The sequence below is a fragment of the Muscardinus avellanarius genome, assembly GCF_963383645.1.
Source record: "Muscardinus avellanarius genome assembly, chromosome: 4".
NCBI classification, from domain to species: Eukaryota; Metazoa; Chordata; class Mammalia; order Rodentia; family Gliridae; genus Muscardinus; species Muscardinus avellanarius.
In genome coordinates this window covers 136,267,362-136,285,499 of record NC_137789.1, presented here as the reverse complement: position 1 = coordinate 136,285,499, position 18,138 = coordinate 136,267,362, and the positions used below count along the sequence as shown (strand labels likewise).

The 18,138-nt window shown below is 53.9% G+C and overlaps 1 protein-coding gene across 4 annotated transcripts in view; it reads left to right on the top strand.

The window, feature by feature from the left end:
- The window catches only part of SH3PXD2A (SH3 and PX domains 2A), a gene marked incomplete at both ends in the record, with an annotated part of 227,134 nt that extends 218,792 nt beyond the window's left edge, over positions 1-8,342 (top strand). For all 4 annotated transcript variants that reach the window (XM_080694608.1, XM_080694609.1, XM_080694607.1 and 1 more), the window contains 3 exons: positions 587-636; positions 3,676-3,795; positions 6,390-8,342. In XM_080694608.1, coding sequence (XP_080550734.1) covers positions 587-636; positions 3,676-3,795; positions 6,390-8,342 — 2,123 coding nt within the window. The remainder of the gene's footprint in view (positions 1-586; positions 637-3,675; positions 3,796-6,389) is intronic.
- Between the last annotated feature and the right edge of the window lie 9,796 nt (positions 8,343-18,138).

The window sequence follows — 18,138 nt, the reverse complement described above, 5'->3', positions numbered from 1 at the left end:
AGGAAGGAAGGAAGGAAGGAAGGAAGGAAGGAAGGAAGGAAACCTTCTTCATTCTTACTAGACACCCCCATCTCTGGCCCAATGGTACCTCTGGCTGAGAGTCAAGCTCTTCTGTACTATTGGAGACCGGCTTCTGTTTCCAGAGGGAAGCTGTGTTTTAGTTTAGCTCTGAATTAGTTCAGCTGGCCCTTGTGCCTAAAGGCAACCAGTTGGGAAATCTGTATTGGGCATCCCCTCTTGCTGGCTTCTAAGGATTTAGTAAAGAACAAAAAATAGACAGGCTCCTCTATGCCTAACTTTGAAAACCTGATAAATCTATATCTACCTTTTACCCGGAAAATGCTATAATGTCTCTACATTGTATGTGCACATGGCTCTAGGGGTTTTGTGGATCCCCCTGAAGCACAACCAGAAAGCTGAAAGGTCTGTTGACCTGTTGTGGCCAGAGCGGCTTAGAGCATCGGGTCCTTCCTAAATGTGGGACGAAGACGTGCTTTCTAATGATCAAGAGTCCCCCCTGGGGAAGGCAGGTGCAGGCCCTGTTCTCCGTTGTCTGAGGTTTCTGAAGCCGTGTCTCTTTTTCTAGGCTCTCCAAACCTGAGGACAAGGCCTCCGCCACGCAGAGAATCCAGCCTGGTAGGTGTGATGAGTTGCTTCTCCTTTTCATCCCTTTTCTGAGGGCGAGCGGGAGATGTGCGGTAGCAGCCCCAGTTAAACCTCCCTTGGCCCAGAGGTTTTCCAGGGCTCTGCTGGGCTTGCAGCTATGGGATTGGGGGCAGGGTGGGAAGCCTGCAGACCTCAGCCTTTCTGGGGGTCTGGTTCGACAGTTTATAATCGGAAACACACTGAACTCCAAAGCTAAATAAACCCACCCCAGCCACTGCCCTGGCAGACATAAACATTTAGACTGGCCGGCAGGAGTGTCCAGCCAGGGCATTGCCAGGAGCTGAAAATGGGGCTGCTGTCCATGTCAGCCTGGAAGCCTGGAAGCCATGCTCTGCTCAGGAATGCAGGATGGATAATGGGAGATGTCACAGCCGGGGAGGGTGGAGGGCACTGGTGAGCATCCTCTTGGGAGGGAGGTAAATGGAAAGGATTGGCTCTTGAGGGTGGGGTTTCCTGGCAACCAGCATCTCCAGCAGGCAGATGTGCAATCAGGGGCTTGGGGCTGTGGTGGCAGTAATGCTGGTGGCAAGCCGAGAGCCCTGGAACAAAGATCTGTTATCAGGGCTGGGGTGCAGTAGACAGGTTAGAGCTTCAGGCCTGCCAGGCATGGATGTGCATTCCACCTCTGACACTTAGGGGCAGAAACTCCAGGGACATCACAGGCCTCAGTGTCCCCCATAGTACTAACCAACTATGGCTGTCAGAAGGATAAAAAGTGACGATGTATGCAGAGGGCTCCCGTTTCCTGTTGACTTTGGACTGTTGGGCAAAAGCACCAGATGGAGCATGTGGGAAAGATCGTGCATTCACCCCAGACTCGGCAGCAAGTCGCTGTGATCAGTGACGTCTGCCCTAGAGAGGGGCATCATCCATCCGTGAAAGAGGAGGTCCTCTGTACACAGAGGTTTTTTTGTTTTTTGGGTGTTTTTTTTTGGTGTGTGTGTGTGTGTGTGTGTGTGTGTGTGTGTGTGTGGTATTGGGGATGGAACCCTTCTCTGGGCTACACTCCCAGACCTATTTTTATATATTTTTTAAATTTGGAAATAGGGTCTCTTAAGCCAGCGAGGCTGGCTTCGAACCTGCATGATCCTCCTGTCTCCGCCTCCCAAGCGTGGGGATTACAAGCGTGCGCCACCACGCCCGGCCTACACAGAGGGTTTTTGAAGCTTTGGCTCCTGGAGACAAAAACTTCCTTGCCCTGGCTGTCCCAATGGGTTTTTCTCTCTTTCCCCCTTGGGTTTACAACTAAGTGATGAATTCTTCTTCCCTTCCTCTTTTAGCACCAGCTAATTGTTTTCAGACAGACCTGATTTTGGTGAGAAAGGGCTCGTTTCTTCCACACTCACCGAGTGCGGGACTGCGAGGAGGCCTGCTATCTCCAGGCCTTGCTGAAGCTTACTTGTCCAGGTGCAGCGGGACAAGGGCCTGACCACATCTGCTCTGTGCCTGGTGCAGAGCCCAGCACTGGGAGGGAGAGGGAGAGTTAACATCCACAGCCAGTTCCTCAGCACCGGCCTCCCACTCACTCACCCGACCCAGACAGCTCGTTTTTGTTTTTTTTTTTCTTTTTTGGTGTATGTATGGGGAGGAGTACTGGAGATTGAACACTGGGGTGTTTTACCTCTAAGCTACACCCAGCCCTTTTTTATTTATTATTTATTTATTTATTTATTTATTTGAAACAGGGTCTTATACAGCTGTAATCCCAGTACTTGGGAAGTTAAGTCAGGAGGATAGCAGGTTCAAGGCCAGCCTCAACAATTTAACAAGACTCACAACAACCTAATGATATTTTGTTTCAAAACAAAAGATAAAAAGGGATGGGGGTCTAGCTTCTAGGTAGAATGGGTTCAGTCCCCAGTACCACAAAAGGAAAGAAGGAAGGAAGGCTACAGGCAGGCAGGCTGAGTTGCGGAGGGTCCTGCTAGGTTGATGAGGCTGGCCTGGAACCTGCGATTCTACTATCTCAACCTCCCAAGTACCAGGATTACAGGAGTAGGTACAGACAGCTCAGTTTTGACTGGCCAGATTAGTACATGGAATTGAGCTTGGCTTGCCCCCTCCTGGACCAGAAGTTATATCCATTATCTCAGTAACCCTCTTAATGGCCCTGCTATTAGTTCTGTTTTATAAATGAGGAAAGGGAGGCCCAGAGGGGTCCAAAGCCTGGTATGTGGTGGGTGAAGAGTCTGGGGTCTTCCTGTCACACCACAGCTGCTTTTCCCTCTCTCAGTCCCCTCCTTTTTCCCCCTAATTGCTTTGTTTTGGCACTTTTTGTATGAGGGAGATATAAATAGGCGCAAATCCCATTTTAGCCCGAGGAGAAGCTGGTTAAAGCTAGAATCCACAGGGCAGGGGTCCATCTGGTTAGCTATTGGATGCCCAGTGCCTCAGTCCAGGGTCAGCCCCAGTAGCCACACATGAAAATGGCTGTAGATTGAATGAACGAACCCACATGTCATGAGCTGGGGCCAATTCCCAAGTGTCCTTGGATGTGAGGCTTAGATGTTGCCGCAGAGATGTCTGAGGGACCTCAGTGTGTTCTCCCTGCCGCGGAGACTAAGGGCTTGCCTGGCCGTTTGGCGCTGCCAGGAGGACCAGCGGAAGACCAGGCACCAGCCCCACTGGGCCCCCTCGAGATGGTGGGCTCCTGAGGCCCTCCTGAGCCCAGGTGCAGCCCTTGGGCTTGGGACCGTGGCTCCTCTCCCATGAGGCAGTGTGCAGGTTCCTTAGAAGACTTTCATAGCGTTTTCATTTTGATGTTGGCACCCAGCTGTTGAGGCGCCTGAAAACTGGTGGTGAGCCTCCCCAGAGCTCAGGGCAGGCACAGGGGAATCCTAATCCTCCAACGTGCCGCCTCTTGGGGACATACCCTGGGCTGAGGACGGAGGCCTGCCTGGCCAGCTGCTGTCCAGGTGGTGTAAACGGCTGCACGCACATCCTGAGTGGGCGCCCACCCTGGGCCGTGTTTTCTGGGTTTCTGCTCACTGTATCCTCTCTCCGCCTTAGGGGTTCCAGCTGCCGAAGCCACCAGAGCCCCCTTCTGTTGAGGTGGAGTACTACACCATTGCTGAGTTCCAGTCCTGCATCTCTGACGGGATCAGCTTCCGGGGTGGACAGAAGGCCGAGGTGAGCCTCAGGCCAGCAGCTTGCATTTTCCATTTTATGTCTTATTAGAAGGCTCCGGAATAGACTACATCCACAGAGGTCCTGTGGTGTGGACGTGGCCAGCACTGGAGCCCCGGTATTGTACTCCACCTGCCTGGGCCACCTTCTCCCAACAAGAGCACTTCCTGATGTGGGTTCTGTGGGCTTCCCATGTCCAAGCTGTTCCTGGAAGTGCTATGCAGTCTATTCTCCCCCCAGACCTTGAGTATTTCTCTCTGTAAAAGAGGGAGCTGGGTGTGGTGACACACACCTATAATCCCAGTGCTTGGGAGACTTAGACAAGAGGATTGCAGGTTTGAGTCCAGCCTTACGTCTCCGAGCATTTATGCCACTCTTCATCTGTGCCCCGTTATCTGTGGGTCTCCACTTCAATACCTCAGTGGATGGCTAAAGCCTCAGATAACCACCGAGCCCTATGTGTGCTCTTTTTCTTGTAAGTACACACCTGTGATAAAGCTTAACATCTAAATCACAGTAGGAGATTAACAACTAATAATAAAATAGGACCATTATAGCAATATATTGTTTTTAAAGTTTTTTAAATTATGAATTGTTTACCTATGGAATTTTCCAGTCAATACTTTTAAACTGCCATTGATCTTGGCTTGGGTAGCCGAAACTGTGGAAGACAGAATCGTAGATAAGGGAGGACTCCTGTATTTTTTTTCTTTTGGTGGTATTGGGGTTCCTAGAAGCCCTTCTACCTCCGGGCTACACTCCCAGACCTATTTTATACTTTTTATTTGGAAACAGGGTCTCTTAAGCCAGCATGGCTGGCTTCGAACTTGCGCGATCCTTTTGTCTCCACCTCCCAAGTGCGGGGATTACAAGCGTGCATCACCACGCCCGGCGGGGCTGCTGTATTTTGTGTTTTACGGGTGCTGAGCATGGTACTCCAAGGCTCAGAGGAGATCTGTGAGTGTGTGGTCGTAGAATCCAAGTAACACACACGAAACTGTCAGATTCATTTGCCTGCTTAAGAGGTGACACTCCCAGTGTGAATGGTTTCAATCACATGTCTGAAACTTGGAACTAAGTGTCCAAGAGAAATCATTCTCACTGGGTGTGATGGCATTCACCTGTGATCCCAGGACCTGGGAGGTTGGGACAGGAGGATCAGGAGGATTGCAGGTTTGAGGACGACCTCAGCTAAGTTGCTGAGAGTCTGTTTCAAAAAATAAAAAATTAAATAGGGCAGGAGCTATAGCTCAGAGGCAGAATGCTCCTGAGTTCAACCCCTAGTGCCAGAGAGGGAGGAAAGGAGGGAGGGATTCATTCATTCTCCACAGTGATCAGATCTTTAGGAAGTCCTAAAAGCGTGGATGGTAGTAGAACTGTCATAACTTGGGATCTACCTGGGCAAGAGTATCAGGTACAGGGCCAGGCCAGGTTGAAGGATGGACATAGAGCAAAGGATGGCCCTCGTCTTCAGCAGGAGCTGCAGCTGGATGGAAAGGAGCTCGTGCCGGCCTCCTTGCCCTTGGTCTCATGGCGCCAGTGTTTTCACGCTCCCCCTCCCCAGAGGGTCTCCCTGGGACCTTTTCTTCCATAAATGTTTTACTGTCCCAACCTATTTTCTCTCTCTCTCTCTCTCTCTCTTTTTTTTTTTTTTTTTTTTTTTTGTGTGTGTGTGTGTGTGTGTGTGTGTGTGTGTGTGTGTATGTGTGTGATACTAGGGATGGAACCCAGGGGCTTTCTACTTCCTGACTATACTCCCACACCTATTTTATATTTTATTTGGAAACAGGGTCTCACTAAGTTGCTGAGAGCCTCACTAAGTAACTGAGGCTGGCTTTGAACTTGTGCGATCCTCCTGTCTCAGTCTCCCAAGTACTGGGATTACAAGCCTGCGCTACCACACCCGGCTCCAACCTATTTTCCCTTTACATTCCCTGGTCCAAATGAAGCCTGGCCCGACCACTAACCACTCTCCTGGCCATTAGCCCACCTCAAATAGAAATTAAGGAGCTTCCTCCTTGAACGAGCTTATCATAATATGGAAATGACTAGAAGCTCTCCACCCTTCCTACAGGAACCATCAACCTAGAGAAATCTCTTTAGAAATATGATTTCATGGGATTCCATTGATGGTGAGATGACCCCAGGCGGTGGACGCTGGGCCTGCACCTCCCAGGTCAATCCCTCTGCATCCTCCCACTGTCACCCAAGAGCCTCTTCCCGGGAAGGGTCTAGCAATATCGGGAGTGGAGAAAGGCGAGGATAGTGGAATGGTGATTCTTTATACATGTGGGTCCTTGGCAAGTTGGGTTTTATAGGGCTGAGGACGGTGCAGTGCTTTGGGGAGAGGTCTGAGGAGGAGGCCAGCCCTCCACAGACTTGAGGGACCTGGAGAGAGGGAGCTTCCCCAGCCAGGAGATGCCAGAGATCTGGATTTAAAGTCTGGTCTGTCATTTACCACAGTGGGTCCTGGGCCACTTACTCAAGGGCTCAGTTTACACATCTGCAAAATGGAGATGATATATCCTAGAGCCTGGGACATCATAAGATCCCAAGACCCTCCCAACTCACTGGCCTACCTGCCCTCTTACTCCTAGGTCATCGATAAGAACTCGGGAGGATGGTGGTACGTGCAGATCGGTGAGAAGGAAGGCTGGGCCCCCGCGTCCTACATTGACAAGCGCAAGAAACCCAACCTGAGCCGCCGCACCAGCACACTGACCCGGCCCAAGGTGCCCCCACCGGCACCCCCCAGCAAGCCCAAGGAGGCTGAGGAGGCTCCTGCGGCGACCAGCGAGAGCCAGGACTCCCCGCTGAAGCTCAAGTACGAGGAGCCCGAGTATGACATCCCTGCCTTTGGCTTTGACTCCGAGCCAGAGCTGGGTGAGGAGCCTGCAGAGGACAGAGGCCCCGGGGACAAGCGGCCCGCCCAGCCCCACAGGCCCTCGCCCGCCTCCTCCCTGCAGCGCGCCCGCTTCAAGGTGGGCGAGTCTTCAGAGGACGTGGCCCTGGAAGAGGAGACCATCTATGAGAATGAGGGCTTCAGGCCTTATGCGGAGGACACCCTGTCGGCCAGAGGCTCCTCTGGGGACAGCGACTCCCCAGGGGGCTCTTCACTGTCCCTTGCCAGAAAAAACTCCCCCAAATCAGGCTCCCCCAAGTCATCCTCACTCCTAAAGCTCAAGGCAGAGAAGAACGCCCAGGCAGAGCTAGGGAAGAACCACTCCTCGGCCTCCTTTTCCTCGTCCATCACCATCAACACCACCTGCTCCTCCTCTTCCTCCTCCTCTTCCTCCTCCCTCTCCAAGACTGGTGGGGACCTGAAGCCCCGCTCTGCCTCAGACGCAGGCATCCGTGGCACTCCCAAAGCCGGGGCCAAGAAGGATGCGGATGTGAAGGCCGGCCTGACCTCCTGTCCCCGTGCCAAGCCCTCTGTCCGGCCTAAGCCATTCCTGAACCGAGCAGAGTCGCAGAGTCAGGAGAAGATGGACATCAGCACTTTACGGCGCCAGCTGAGACCCACAGGCCAGCTCCGGGGGGGGCTGAAGGGCTCCCGCAGCGAGGACTCAGAGCTGCCCCCACACACGGCCTCTGAGGGGCCCAGCGAGGGGTCCAGGAGAGGCTCTGCCGACATCATCACTCTCCCGTGTCCCCCCAAGAAGGAGTGGGAAGGGCAGGCCACCTCCTATGTGACATGTAGCGCCTACCAGAAGGTCCAGGACTCGGAGATCAGCTTCCCCGCAGGCGTGGAGGTGCAGGTGCTGGAGAAACTGGAGAGCGGCTGGTGGTACGTGCGGTTCGGGGAGCTGGAGGGCTGGGCCCCTTCCCACTATTTGGTGCCCGAGGAGGGTGAGCCGCGCAACCCCTCCAGCAAAGAGCCGGATGCACCAAAGAGCAAGCAAAACGAGGGCAAATCAGACAGCCTGGAAAAGCTGGAGAAGCGGGTGCAAGCGCTGAACACCGTCAACCAGAGCAAGAGGGCCACGCCGCCCGTCCCCTCCAAGCCCCCCGGGGGCTTCGGCAAGACCTCAGGCACCGCGGCGGTGAAGATGAGAAACGGCGTGCGGCAGGCGGCTGTCAGACCCCAGTCTGTGTTTGTATCCCCACCCCCCAAAGACAACAACTTGTCCTGCGCCCTGCGGAGGAACGAGTCGCTCACAGCCACCGACGGCCTCAGAGGTGTCCGCCGGAACTCGTCCTTCAGCACTGCGCGCTCAGCGGCCGCAGAGGCCAAGGGCCGCCTGGCTGAGCGGGCTGCCAGCCAGGGCTCCGAATCGCCCCTGCTGCCCGCCCACCGCAATGGCATCCCTGTGTCCCCTGTGCGCCCCAAGCCCATCGAGAAGTCCCAGTTCATCCACAATAACCTCAAGGACGTGTACGTCTCTATCGCCGACTACGAGGGGGATGAGGAGACAGCAGGCTTCCAGGAGGGCGTGTCCATGGAGGTGCTGGAGAGGAATCCCAACGGCTGGTGGTACTGCCAGATCCTGGATGAGGTGAAGCCTTTCAAAGGCTGGGTGCCCTCCAACTACCTAGAGAAAAAGAACTAACAGAAGGCGTGAGGTCCGCCAGCTATGGGCAGCCGCGGCAGCTGCCACTGGGAGAGGAGAGGAACGCAGACCAGAGGGGAAGGCAAGATGGGGGTCACATGAAACCCTGCAGAATGTGTGACCTCAAAGCTGCCCCCCGCTGGAAGCAGGGGCATGATGGGGACCCACATTGTGTAGGGAAGGGGATGGCAGGGCAGCCCTGGGCCTGGGACCCAGGGTTAAGAAAGCCCGGACCTACACGTACACCCTGGTGACTTCTCTGATGGACTGTACCACTTGGGACAGGCCACGTGGGAAACCCCAATAGTGCCTTTGCTGCAGATCTGGAAAGATGTGGTGACGGGCCTCTGGTATCCTGCCCCTGTGTGGCTGTTTTGGTGGCTAGTGTTCTGCCACCAGAGGTGGCCCCTGTGTCATCCTAATCTGTGTTTGTGAATGAGGCTGGTCCTGCAGCGGTTGCCACCGCCCGCCGCCTGCCATGGATGGCTACTGAAGACATCACTGGTCTGGATCGGGGAGCTCAGTCCCCGGCTGGGCCAGGCCACTTCAGTATCTGGTAGTCGAAGAAAATACAATCCCCAGGGGCCAGCGAGGGCCACCTTTCTTAGCTGTCACTGTCCTGGCCTATAATACCAGAGTTCACTGAGAGGGCTGGTAAAGCACCGGGCTCTTTGTCATCTGCACAGAAGGCTTTGGGTATTTCTGGGTGGCAGTTTCTTTGCATGTTTCAGGAAATGTTTATTGATTTGGGGATTATATCGGGCCTTTGGTTTCGGTGTTATTTTAGGGGTTGTTTGGGAGCCCACAGGGGTCGGCCTCTGTGGGAAAGGGAAGGGCGGCGGGTGGGCTTTTCTGTTGTACTCTGTGGACGGATGTTTCATTTTGACTTTGGTTTTGCATCCCCCTCCTCCCCCATAAGCCAAGTAGCTGTGTTTGGTTTCCACTGTGTGGACAGTGAGCTTGCCAGAGGGATCTGGGGCTGGGTAAGCCCAAGTCCCGCTCTCGGCAAAACAGAAACCTGTTCCTCTGGTTCCTGCCCAGCCTTGTGGGCAGAAACCCTCCCCCGGAGGGAGGGCGGTGTTAGGAGCCAGACCCTCGGAGAGAAGGCGGCTCCCTGCCACCGGTTGGCTGCCATTCTGCGTGTATTTCCCACCGAGGCAGGGCTGAAAGCGTTACATAGGAATTGGAGAAGCAGCCGTAGCCCCCAGCCTGGGCGGGGGGACCCCAGCTGGGTCCTCGGGTCACACCGGAGCAGACATCATCAGCCACCTCCTTCAGCCTGCCGGTTATGCCACGGTGGCCCGAGAAGATGGAGGACCCTTGTGCCTGGAGCCAGTCCGGTCTTCCCAAGGGGCAGGGCCCCAGCAAGAGAATGAAGTTCCCTCTGTCGACTTCGGGTGTTTTTCAGTTGTTGACGTTTCAGAGGGGACCCTCCATGAAGAAGCCCAGCTGGCTTCCCCAAGGACTCACCCCATGTCGGGAATGGATTTCCACTGTGCCTTTGATTTCAGACAGATCAGGCTTCCCAGCCACCGACTGAGCTGCCAGAATCGCTGGACTAAGGGGCTGCTGTTTTATACAGAGGAGGAAAAGCCCCGCTCCCTCCTCCCCAGGCGGGTCAGCCGGGACCCTGCATCTCGGCGCCTTCAAGACCCCAGAGGCCTTGCCTGGGACCCTGGAGCCCGCGTCCCTCGCCACACACGGATGCCTGGCAGCTCGAGCAAACTGCTCGCGTTCTTTGTCAAAGGGCCGTGGTGAGATTGCTCTGTTTCCTTTTGTTTTGTTCATGAGTTTGTTTAAAACTGAAATCAGTTATTTTCTTCTGCTGGACAGTATTAAATAGAGCAGGATATTAAGTTAATCTGCTAGACTGCAGTACTAATGGTAGTAGGTTAGTGTCTTCATATTAATATTATTTGTACTTATTTGAACAATAATGATAAAGAAGTGGTTCATTATTTTTTAATTAATGCACTTTAAACAGGTGGAGTGGGAAGAAACCCAGAGAGCAAAGTGCATTACTTAAAGATGCAGTATATACTTTTCTCATTTTTTAAACAGCACATATTTATTGAAAGAAAAGAAAAGTAATTTATGATTATTTAAAATAAAATTTAAAAGTCGAGTGACCGTCAGGTTAAAGGACCTTCCACGGAGCTATCCTCCAGGGAGAGGGCCTCGGTCTCGCTCCGCAGGTGTCTGAACTGAGCCAGTAGAGTCACTAGTGCACCGGCCCGTGTGGCTGCCGAGCACAGGGCATCTCAGTTGGACTGAACCACAGTGCTCCCAGAGCCTGCCTTTCCTGCCCCCGCCCCGCGTGCAACTGCCCCTGCAGGCTCCCACCCAATTCTCCTTCATCCTCAGTGCTCTGAAGCCATAGAGTCATTGAAAGGCAGGACCAGAAGGGAACTTGGAGGTGATCCCATTCCATCCCTTCTTGTTACTGCAGCCCAAAGACAGGAAATGACTCCCTAAATCACAGAGCTAGTTGATGGCAGACTCCCCGCTGCATTAATCCTGTGTTCTGCTCTACCCCGTTAGGATTTATTATGTGGTCATCATGTTTACATTGTGACATCCAGCCCCAAGGATGGCTAGGAGTTGCTCAGGCATCCCAGAAAAGTAAGGGATTGCTGCCACCTGGTGACATCATGTTGATTCGGGCAATGAACGGGATCTCCACGCCCCAGTCTTTGCACCGCACCTCACCCCCTCACCATGGACCCCTAACCCACAGCACAGCACAAACCCTGCAAACCCAAGGGGATATTAATACTTGAAGCAAGAAGGGTGCATGCCAGTCCTTCTCAGACATGGCCAGGGGGTGCCAGGCCTTGTGCCCCTGGACTCCCAGCCCTAGCCAGGGCAAGGGGCCTTTCCCTAGAGCTACTGAGCTGCTTTGTGATGATGGAGGGACTGCCGGCAGCAGCGGAGGAGGGAGGGGCCGGGGGCTCTGACCCATTGGGAGGAGAACCAGATCCGACTAAAAGGAAAGAAAAATGAAATCTCAGCAGTGTCCAAACCTAGTTTTCCATTAGTTGCGATTGAAAATGTGAAATGACATTCTATTGCTGTATACTGCAACTTTAATCATAATGAGCCCTTCTGAGGTCATTATTGAGGTTTATATAATGCCCGAAGATGCATCATTTGGTGCTTTGTTTTTCTTTTCAGTTTAAAGATCTTTTATTACAAGGGGAAAATATGTCTTCATCTCTCTCCCACCTCTGTCCTAGCAGGTCGGGCTTCTCTGCCTGGCTCCCCTAGCTCTCCCCACTAGGCCATGGGGCCCTGGGTCTGCAAGGAGCTGGCAGGCGCGCCCCCCAGCAGCAGGCATGCCATCTGCCCCGGGCTCCCTCCACCCAGTGGCTACGACCTGGCCTTGTTTGCAGGTCTCAGCCTGTCCGCCCACAGCCCGGCCCCAAAGGTTTCTCTTTGTTCCTCTGTTCCCCGTCTTGACGAAGGCATTATATAGAATCATTGTAATCACTTTCAGATGTTAAAGCAGCGTATTTTACTGGCATTTATATCCATCGCTTTCCTCAGCAAAGTCATGTTACTGCTTTCATCATCTAAGGAAGAGAGACAAGGGAATTTCGGTCGAGCATTATTTTCATAGTACTAGTACTTACAGAGTAGGTGTAGAACTATTTAAGTTTAGATCTTGGTTTGGTAGTTTGTTTTGTTTCTAAGGGGGAGGGAAGATGAAATAACCCCTACTTTTCCTGTTTTTGTATTTAACTAATATATTATTTCTTTAAGGTTACTCACTCCCCCTACTCCCTCCAAATACTTTGCATTCTCAATCAAAAATGAAAACAATCTGAGAGACAGGAAAAGTGCAATATTACCAAGAGGGATGCCAGGGCCCATTGAGCACCGTGGGGGCGGAGCCTGTGGCCCAGTCTGCCAAAGGCTGGCGGGGGAGGGCTGCCGGAAGGAAGTGGAACCATGGAACAGATGGGCAGGTTGTGGGTTTGATGTTTCAGCCCTCTTCTCTCCCCCTTCCCTGGCAGGATCACAGGGATCCCTGCCAGAGGGCAGCCCTTTTTTGTAAGGTGTTGTTCACCCAGAAGAAAGGGGTTCAGGGAAGTGGAGTGGGGCCCTTGACCTCCTGGGCCCAGTCCCCAGAGCAGAGCAAGAACATGAGGAGCCTTCCCGTTTTCATTTCATTGTTCTGCAGCCAGCTGCTCAGAAAGACCTGTTCTAAAAAACGACTCCCAGCAGCCCGCGGTCGCCCAGTCTCCTGTTTGGGTATGATCTTTTTGATGTATGTCTGAGTCTTTCTAAAACTATGGAACCTCAGTTCAGGTTATGAGCAGGAAGCCTAGATGTAACCAAACCCATCTGGAGGGTGTGGGTGCCGTAAGCCCTACACTGGTGAGATGGAATTCCCACAGACCTGCAACAGGGCCTGGGGCAGGGCCGGCCGCCCATTCATCTCAATGCCTTTGGCCTGAGGTGCGAGCCTGGCCTCTGCTCTGCACTGTGGATGATCTGTGGATGGGCTTCTCAGAGAAGACAACCCCACAACAGGTACCAAGCTAGCCGCCTCCTTCCTTGGCGCTGGTGGAGAAAGGGGCAGGATGGGAAGTCTGGCCCAAGCCTGGAGCTCTGCCCCCAGGGCCACAGGCACATCCTTGTTGCTTGTCCCCACCGCCCCCCTCCAGTACTGTACACTTGCTGCTCCAGCCCACATCCAGTGGATTCTGTGCAGACCTGGATCTCAGTGCCCAGCGTGGGACTGGGCCCCCTTGGGCTAAATTCCCAACCTTTGAGAATACCAATGCAGAGCTCTCTGGAAAGAGAACTGTCCACATTGCTAAATTAAGAATCCCTCACTTTTTTGAGGGCTGTTTATTGAAAGAAAGTGTGTGTGTGTGTGTGTGTGTGTGTGTGTGTGTGTGTGTGTGTACATGCGTGTGAATGTTGGTAACTTCCCACTTGAACTAAGTAATATGGGGTTAGAGAAAAAAATACTGGGCAAGCTGTCTCCATTGAACAAGTCCTTAGCATTGGGCAGGTCCCAAGGGACTCGCGGCTTCTGGCAGCAGGTGTGTGTGTGTGTGCCATTCACACACGATTCTGGCTGGAGAGTGCAATGTGTCTTTTTGGTTTTTTGTAATAATTTTATTATTTAGTTGGAAACTTCACACTGGCATTAACAGATCTAGCAGAAGCAGCCTACTCCATCATCCTGGGCTTCAAATGAAGATGTGGAAAGATGTCACTGGGTGGGGAAGTGCCAGGGTGGGTGGCTAAACTAGGCCCCTGACCTGCAGACCAGCCACCTTGCAGGCCCCACTCCCCAGTGTGGGGAGGAGAGCTCCTCCTGGAGGATGCAAGGGCTTCTGGCCCCAGGGTTCTTGTCTCTGAGGGAGGGTCAGGCTGGGTGAGAACTGGCTCACGGTGCACGTTGAGAGACCTGCGCATGCGTGCACTGCAGCACCTCCAGTCCCAGTGCTGGGCCTGACTGAGTGCGTTGTGGAAGTAGTGTAGAGGGCTCCCCTGGACCATACTGAGCTTTTTGGCTAAATCTCAACCCTGTTCAGGGCAATCTCATGCCTCTGCGATCAGAGCCAGTGAGAGGACGGGGTCAATAACCTACAGCCTTATAGAAAAACAGCCCACTGATCTGAACTCCCGCCCCGCTTGCTTTGACCTGCACACTGGGATCCCCAGGCCCCGAGCGGCACACTGGTGCTCATGGACGGGGCGGAGGGCTCGGCCTTCTCAGGCCTTATCCCAGGCTGGGGTTCGCATGTGATCCCCTCCTCATCCTTCCTGAACCTCTGTTTGCACTTGACCTTGACAATCATACTCTCTCCCTAGATGCAGTCCTAGAACACAGTGGCCTTAGGGAGCGGGGTCTCTGGTGCTGAGAGTTGCCCGGCCTTGCTGCCAGTGCCGTCCTGGCTAGTGAGCTGGACCTCAAAAGTGTGTGAGAGAGAAGGAATTGTTTTCTAGCAGAAGAATGGATTGAGCACGTGAGAGGCAAGTAAGAGATATGTCGGCGAGATGAGTGTGTGCATGTTTGGCGTGGCTGGGGCTTACCGTCCCTTCACTGAGAAGGAAGCTTCCAGAAAAAAGTGTCTTTGAAGCAGAAAAGGTGTGGGAAGGCCGAGAATTTGCAGCTTGTTTTTTTTGTATTTATTAGAAAGAAGGAAGAAGCTGGTGTTGAGTGTATGAGGAAGAAGAGAGCAGGTAGGCAGGCGTTTCATGATTCAGCACCCAAGGGCCCAGCCAGAGCTGGAGACTGGGAAATCCTCCAAATCTGGCCATAGAAGAAAGGTGACCAGAGAAAACTGCTGTTCACTAGGCCACAAGAGAGCCAGTGGAGGAGGAGTGCTGGAAGCAACGAACCGATCTTTGTGTTCGAGGGCTATTTCCAAATGACATACATGTCTGGTTTCCCGTTGATTCTGCCTTTGTCTCATCCAGAGCTACCCTCTCAACACGTACTAATCAGACCAGTGACTGCTGTGCCATGCAATAGGGACCCGCCATCCCCGAACCGGAACTCGGGCTCCAGGCTCCATCAGGCCTCTATGGGAGGAGAGCAGCCATTCACCTGTCACTTGGTAGTTCTCCCCAGGCTCTTTAATGGCACCTGTGTGACTCCGTTTTCTGAGTCCACCTTCCTGGGTTTCCAGGTGAAACCCACGCCCAATCATGATACGCCCTCTCATTTTTTAGTGGCTTTTAAGGCACACTGCTCTTAAGAGTTTATTTCAAAGAAGGGTAAATGACCAGCATTCTTGAATTTACAACTCTGCAACAGGTTTTCTTTAAATCCAGGACCCAGGATGGGCAATGAGTATCCTCGCCAGGTACCGAAAAGTCTGCAGAAAGGTGACTTATGAGCAGGACAGATGTGAGTGGCGTCCCTGAAGCATGGGTGCGTGGACTGCAGTGTTGGAAGTGAATGGTGGATGTCGCTAGGCTCCAGAATTGCAGGGAACTAACTCCTTATGGTGTCTGCTCACCCCACCCAGCTCTCAGTGGGCTCCATAGGGCTCGGGGAGTCCTTCCTCCGGGTTTTTCTCTCTTCCCCTCAGCAGAGAAACTGGAGAAAGGACATTATATGCAGTGCAGTCGATGTGCGTGCTAAAATATTTCCAGGACCAATGGTGGTGCTAAACTATTTTCATGTTTCTTATCTTTTTAACAATGGGTTGTTTTTAATCTCATCATAAAAAATGTAGTGTCCTTGGGGAAGGGCCCAGCCCTTGGCCTGCCACTCTCCAGGTGTCCTTTATCACTTTGACGGGACTCTGGTCTGCAGAAATGCTGTGTGGGCATGCTTCTAGACTGTAAGATTTGGGTTGTTTTGTTTTGTATTTTATGTTTACATGCATCTTGTATTTCCCTGAAAACTAAATAAAGTTTTTGATCTTTTTAACCAAATAGAATTACCTCATTCTCCTGACCCGGAAAACCCATTCAGCTGAATGACCAAAGTTCCACTATCCCCAGTGCAGCAGACTCCAGGACGTTCGGGCTAAGAGGACATGCGCTGGGGCAGGAGTTGGGGAGCTGGTCCCATGAGGATCAGGTGCAAACCCCTCCAGCTCTCCCCCGCCTTCCGGAAGCTTTCTGCTTGGACCTCTGGTCCTGACTTGTACTAGACTACAGCTGGGCTGGGCGGTCCCAGCATGGGGTTAAAGGCAAGGGCACGTAGGTAGGTAATCCTCCCAGGAAAGGGGGCAGGAGCACAATTCTAACACTGCCTAGAGCTTGGAGCCAGTTTGGCTTCCTCTCTACCACCCCAAGCTTTTTCAGCTCCCCAGATGTACTTGGCATACCTAGGAAGTTCTTCTGAAGGTCCTGCCTAGTGGCCTCCCTTTTCTCCCCAGCTAAGACATTCGTGTGGCACCCACCCAAGGGAACACAGCTGGGCTAGTCACAGGTGGGGCCTGAGTTTGGGGCAGTGGCACAGGTCCTGCTGAACAGGGAAGGGGGGCCTGCCATTTCCCTATTAGCCCCTAGATGGCGCTGCCACCACACAGGCTCTTGGGCCAGGCTGGCCCTGCTCAGCCTGGGGAAGCTCAGCATCCTGACTCCCGCCACTCCTCCCTCCACCCCTCCTCAGGGACCCAGCGAGCAGAGGCTTACAAGGGCACCTGGCATTCCGACTACTGCTGTCCCTCCCCCAGGTCGTGCTCCAGCATGACTCCAGGGAGTCTTGCTCACCTTGGGGTCTCCGTGCCTAGTTACCCCCAAGAGGCCAGGGCCACACCTTGGATGACCCGCACACGCATGTGCACACATGTTCACACCAGCCCTCCCTCCCAGCCTCACATGCAAGCACAGCCCCTAGGCTGGTACAAATCACCTTTATTCACAATCACAGCGACCCGAGTTCACAATGGAGCAGCAGCTACCCCGGCACTAACAACGGATGAGGTCTCCCCAGTTTCCAGCACAGTGGCCCCTGTGGGGTCACTTCTGGCCCCAGCCCACTCCCAGAGGGGATCCGCCAAGGTCAGTGGCTGCACGGTGACTTCCCCAAGGACCCTGCAAGGCCTGCACAGGTCTATCCTGGGATTGTGTCTCGGAGCCCCCACCACACCACCTCTCTGCAGCACCCCACCCCAAAGAAGCCCAAGAGACAACGGCCATCTCACAGAGGGAAGTGTGGTTCAGAGGGCCACCACGCTGCCAGGGCCACATACCTGGTCAGCAGCCAGGACAAGAGCCCCACGCCCTGCTGTCAAGGGAGGGCCACCTCTGCCGGTACAGAGAAGCTGTGGGGTGGCGGGGGCTGGGAAGCCAGAGGAGCCTTCGTCAAGACTGCTGGCCAACAGGCAGGGCTGAGATGGCTAACCTAAGAGCGGGTCAGGGCGCTCCTGCTGCAGAGCCCAGGCCCTGCCTTCTCCTTCCAGGGAAGAGCTCCTCCCAAGAGCAGGCTCCTGCCCTCCGTGACAGAGTCCCCTGGCCCTTGCTGCCCCACCCCTGCTGGTGTCCTTATGGCGGGGGCCCCAGGGCCACCAATGCACCTGAGCCGGTCGCTCTTGCCAGGAAGCCCACTTTGTGGCTCTGGGTGGTCCTCCAGCACTGCTCTATGGAGGAGCAGTTGGCTTCCTGTCAAATGGATACGATCTGCCAGGAGGCCTCCCAATTTGGCCTCTTCTGATAGCATTCAAATTCAGGGCTAGGACTGGCCCCGAGCTTTGTAGCTGGGGGATGGCGGAGATCTCGAATGATGGCTGTTCCTAAGCACCCACACACAGGGCTGCATTTCCAGGGGCCAGGGGATGCGAACTCACCCACAAAGAAAACTCACAAACCAAATAAATAAATAAATAAAAATAAAGGAAAAGGGCTAGTCAAAGTCCAGGGAGCCCCTCCCCTGCCTTGGCCCCTCCCAGGCACGGGGCTGACACTGAGCACGAGCCTGGCAGGGCAGCACTGAGATGTGGAAGCAGGCCCAAAGGAGTCACTGCAGACTTGTCCTGAGACCTTCACAGCCCAGAACAAAGGGCAGCCTGGCCACGGCACCCGGTGAGGGGGGCAGAAGAGCTGTGGCCAGGAAGCGGCCTTCCCCACCTCAGCAGGGCAGGGGGCCAGGGCCCAGGACTTGCAGCCCTCTGCAGCCTGTCCCTCCACCCACCCCGGGCTGGGGAAGCAAGAAATGGCACGGAGGCTGCAGCTGCCCAGGGCGAGAGGCCATCAGCCTCCTGATCCCCAGCTGCCAGCCCGGTGGCAGGGGAGGGGAAAGAGGAGGTGGGCACAGGCTGGAGTGAGGCGCAACCCAGGCTTGCACTGCTCAAGGGCAGCTGGCTGAGGCGGCAAA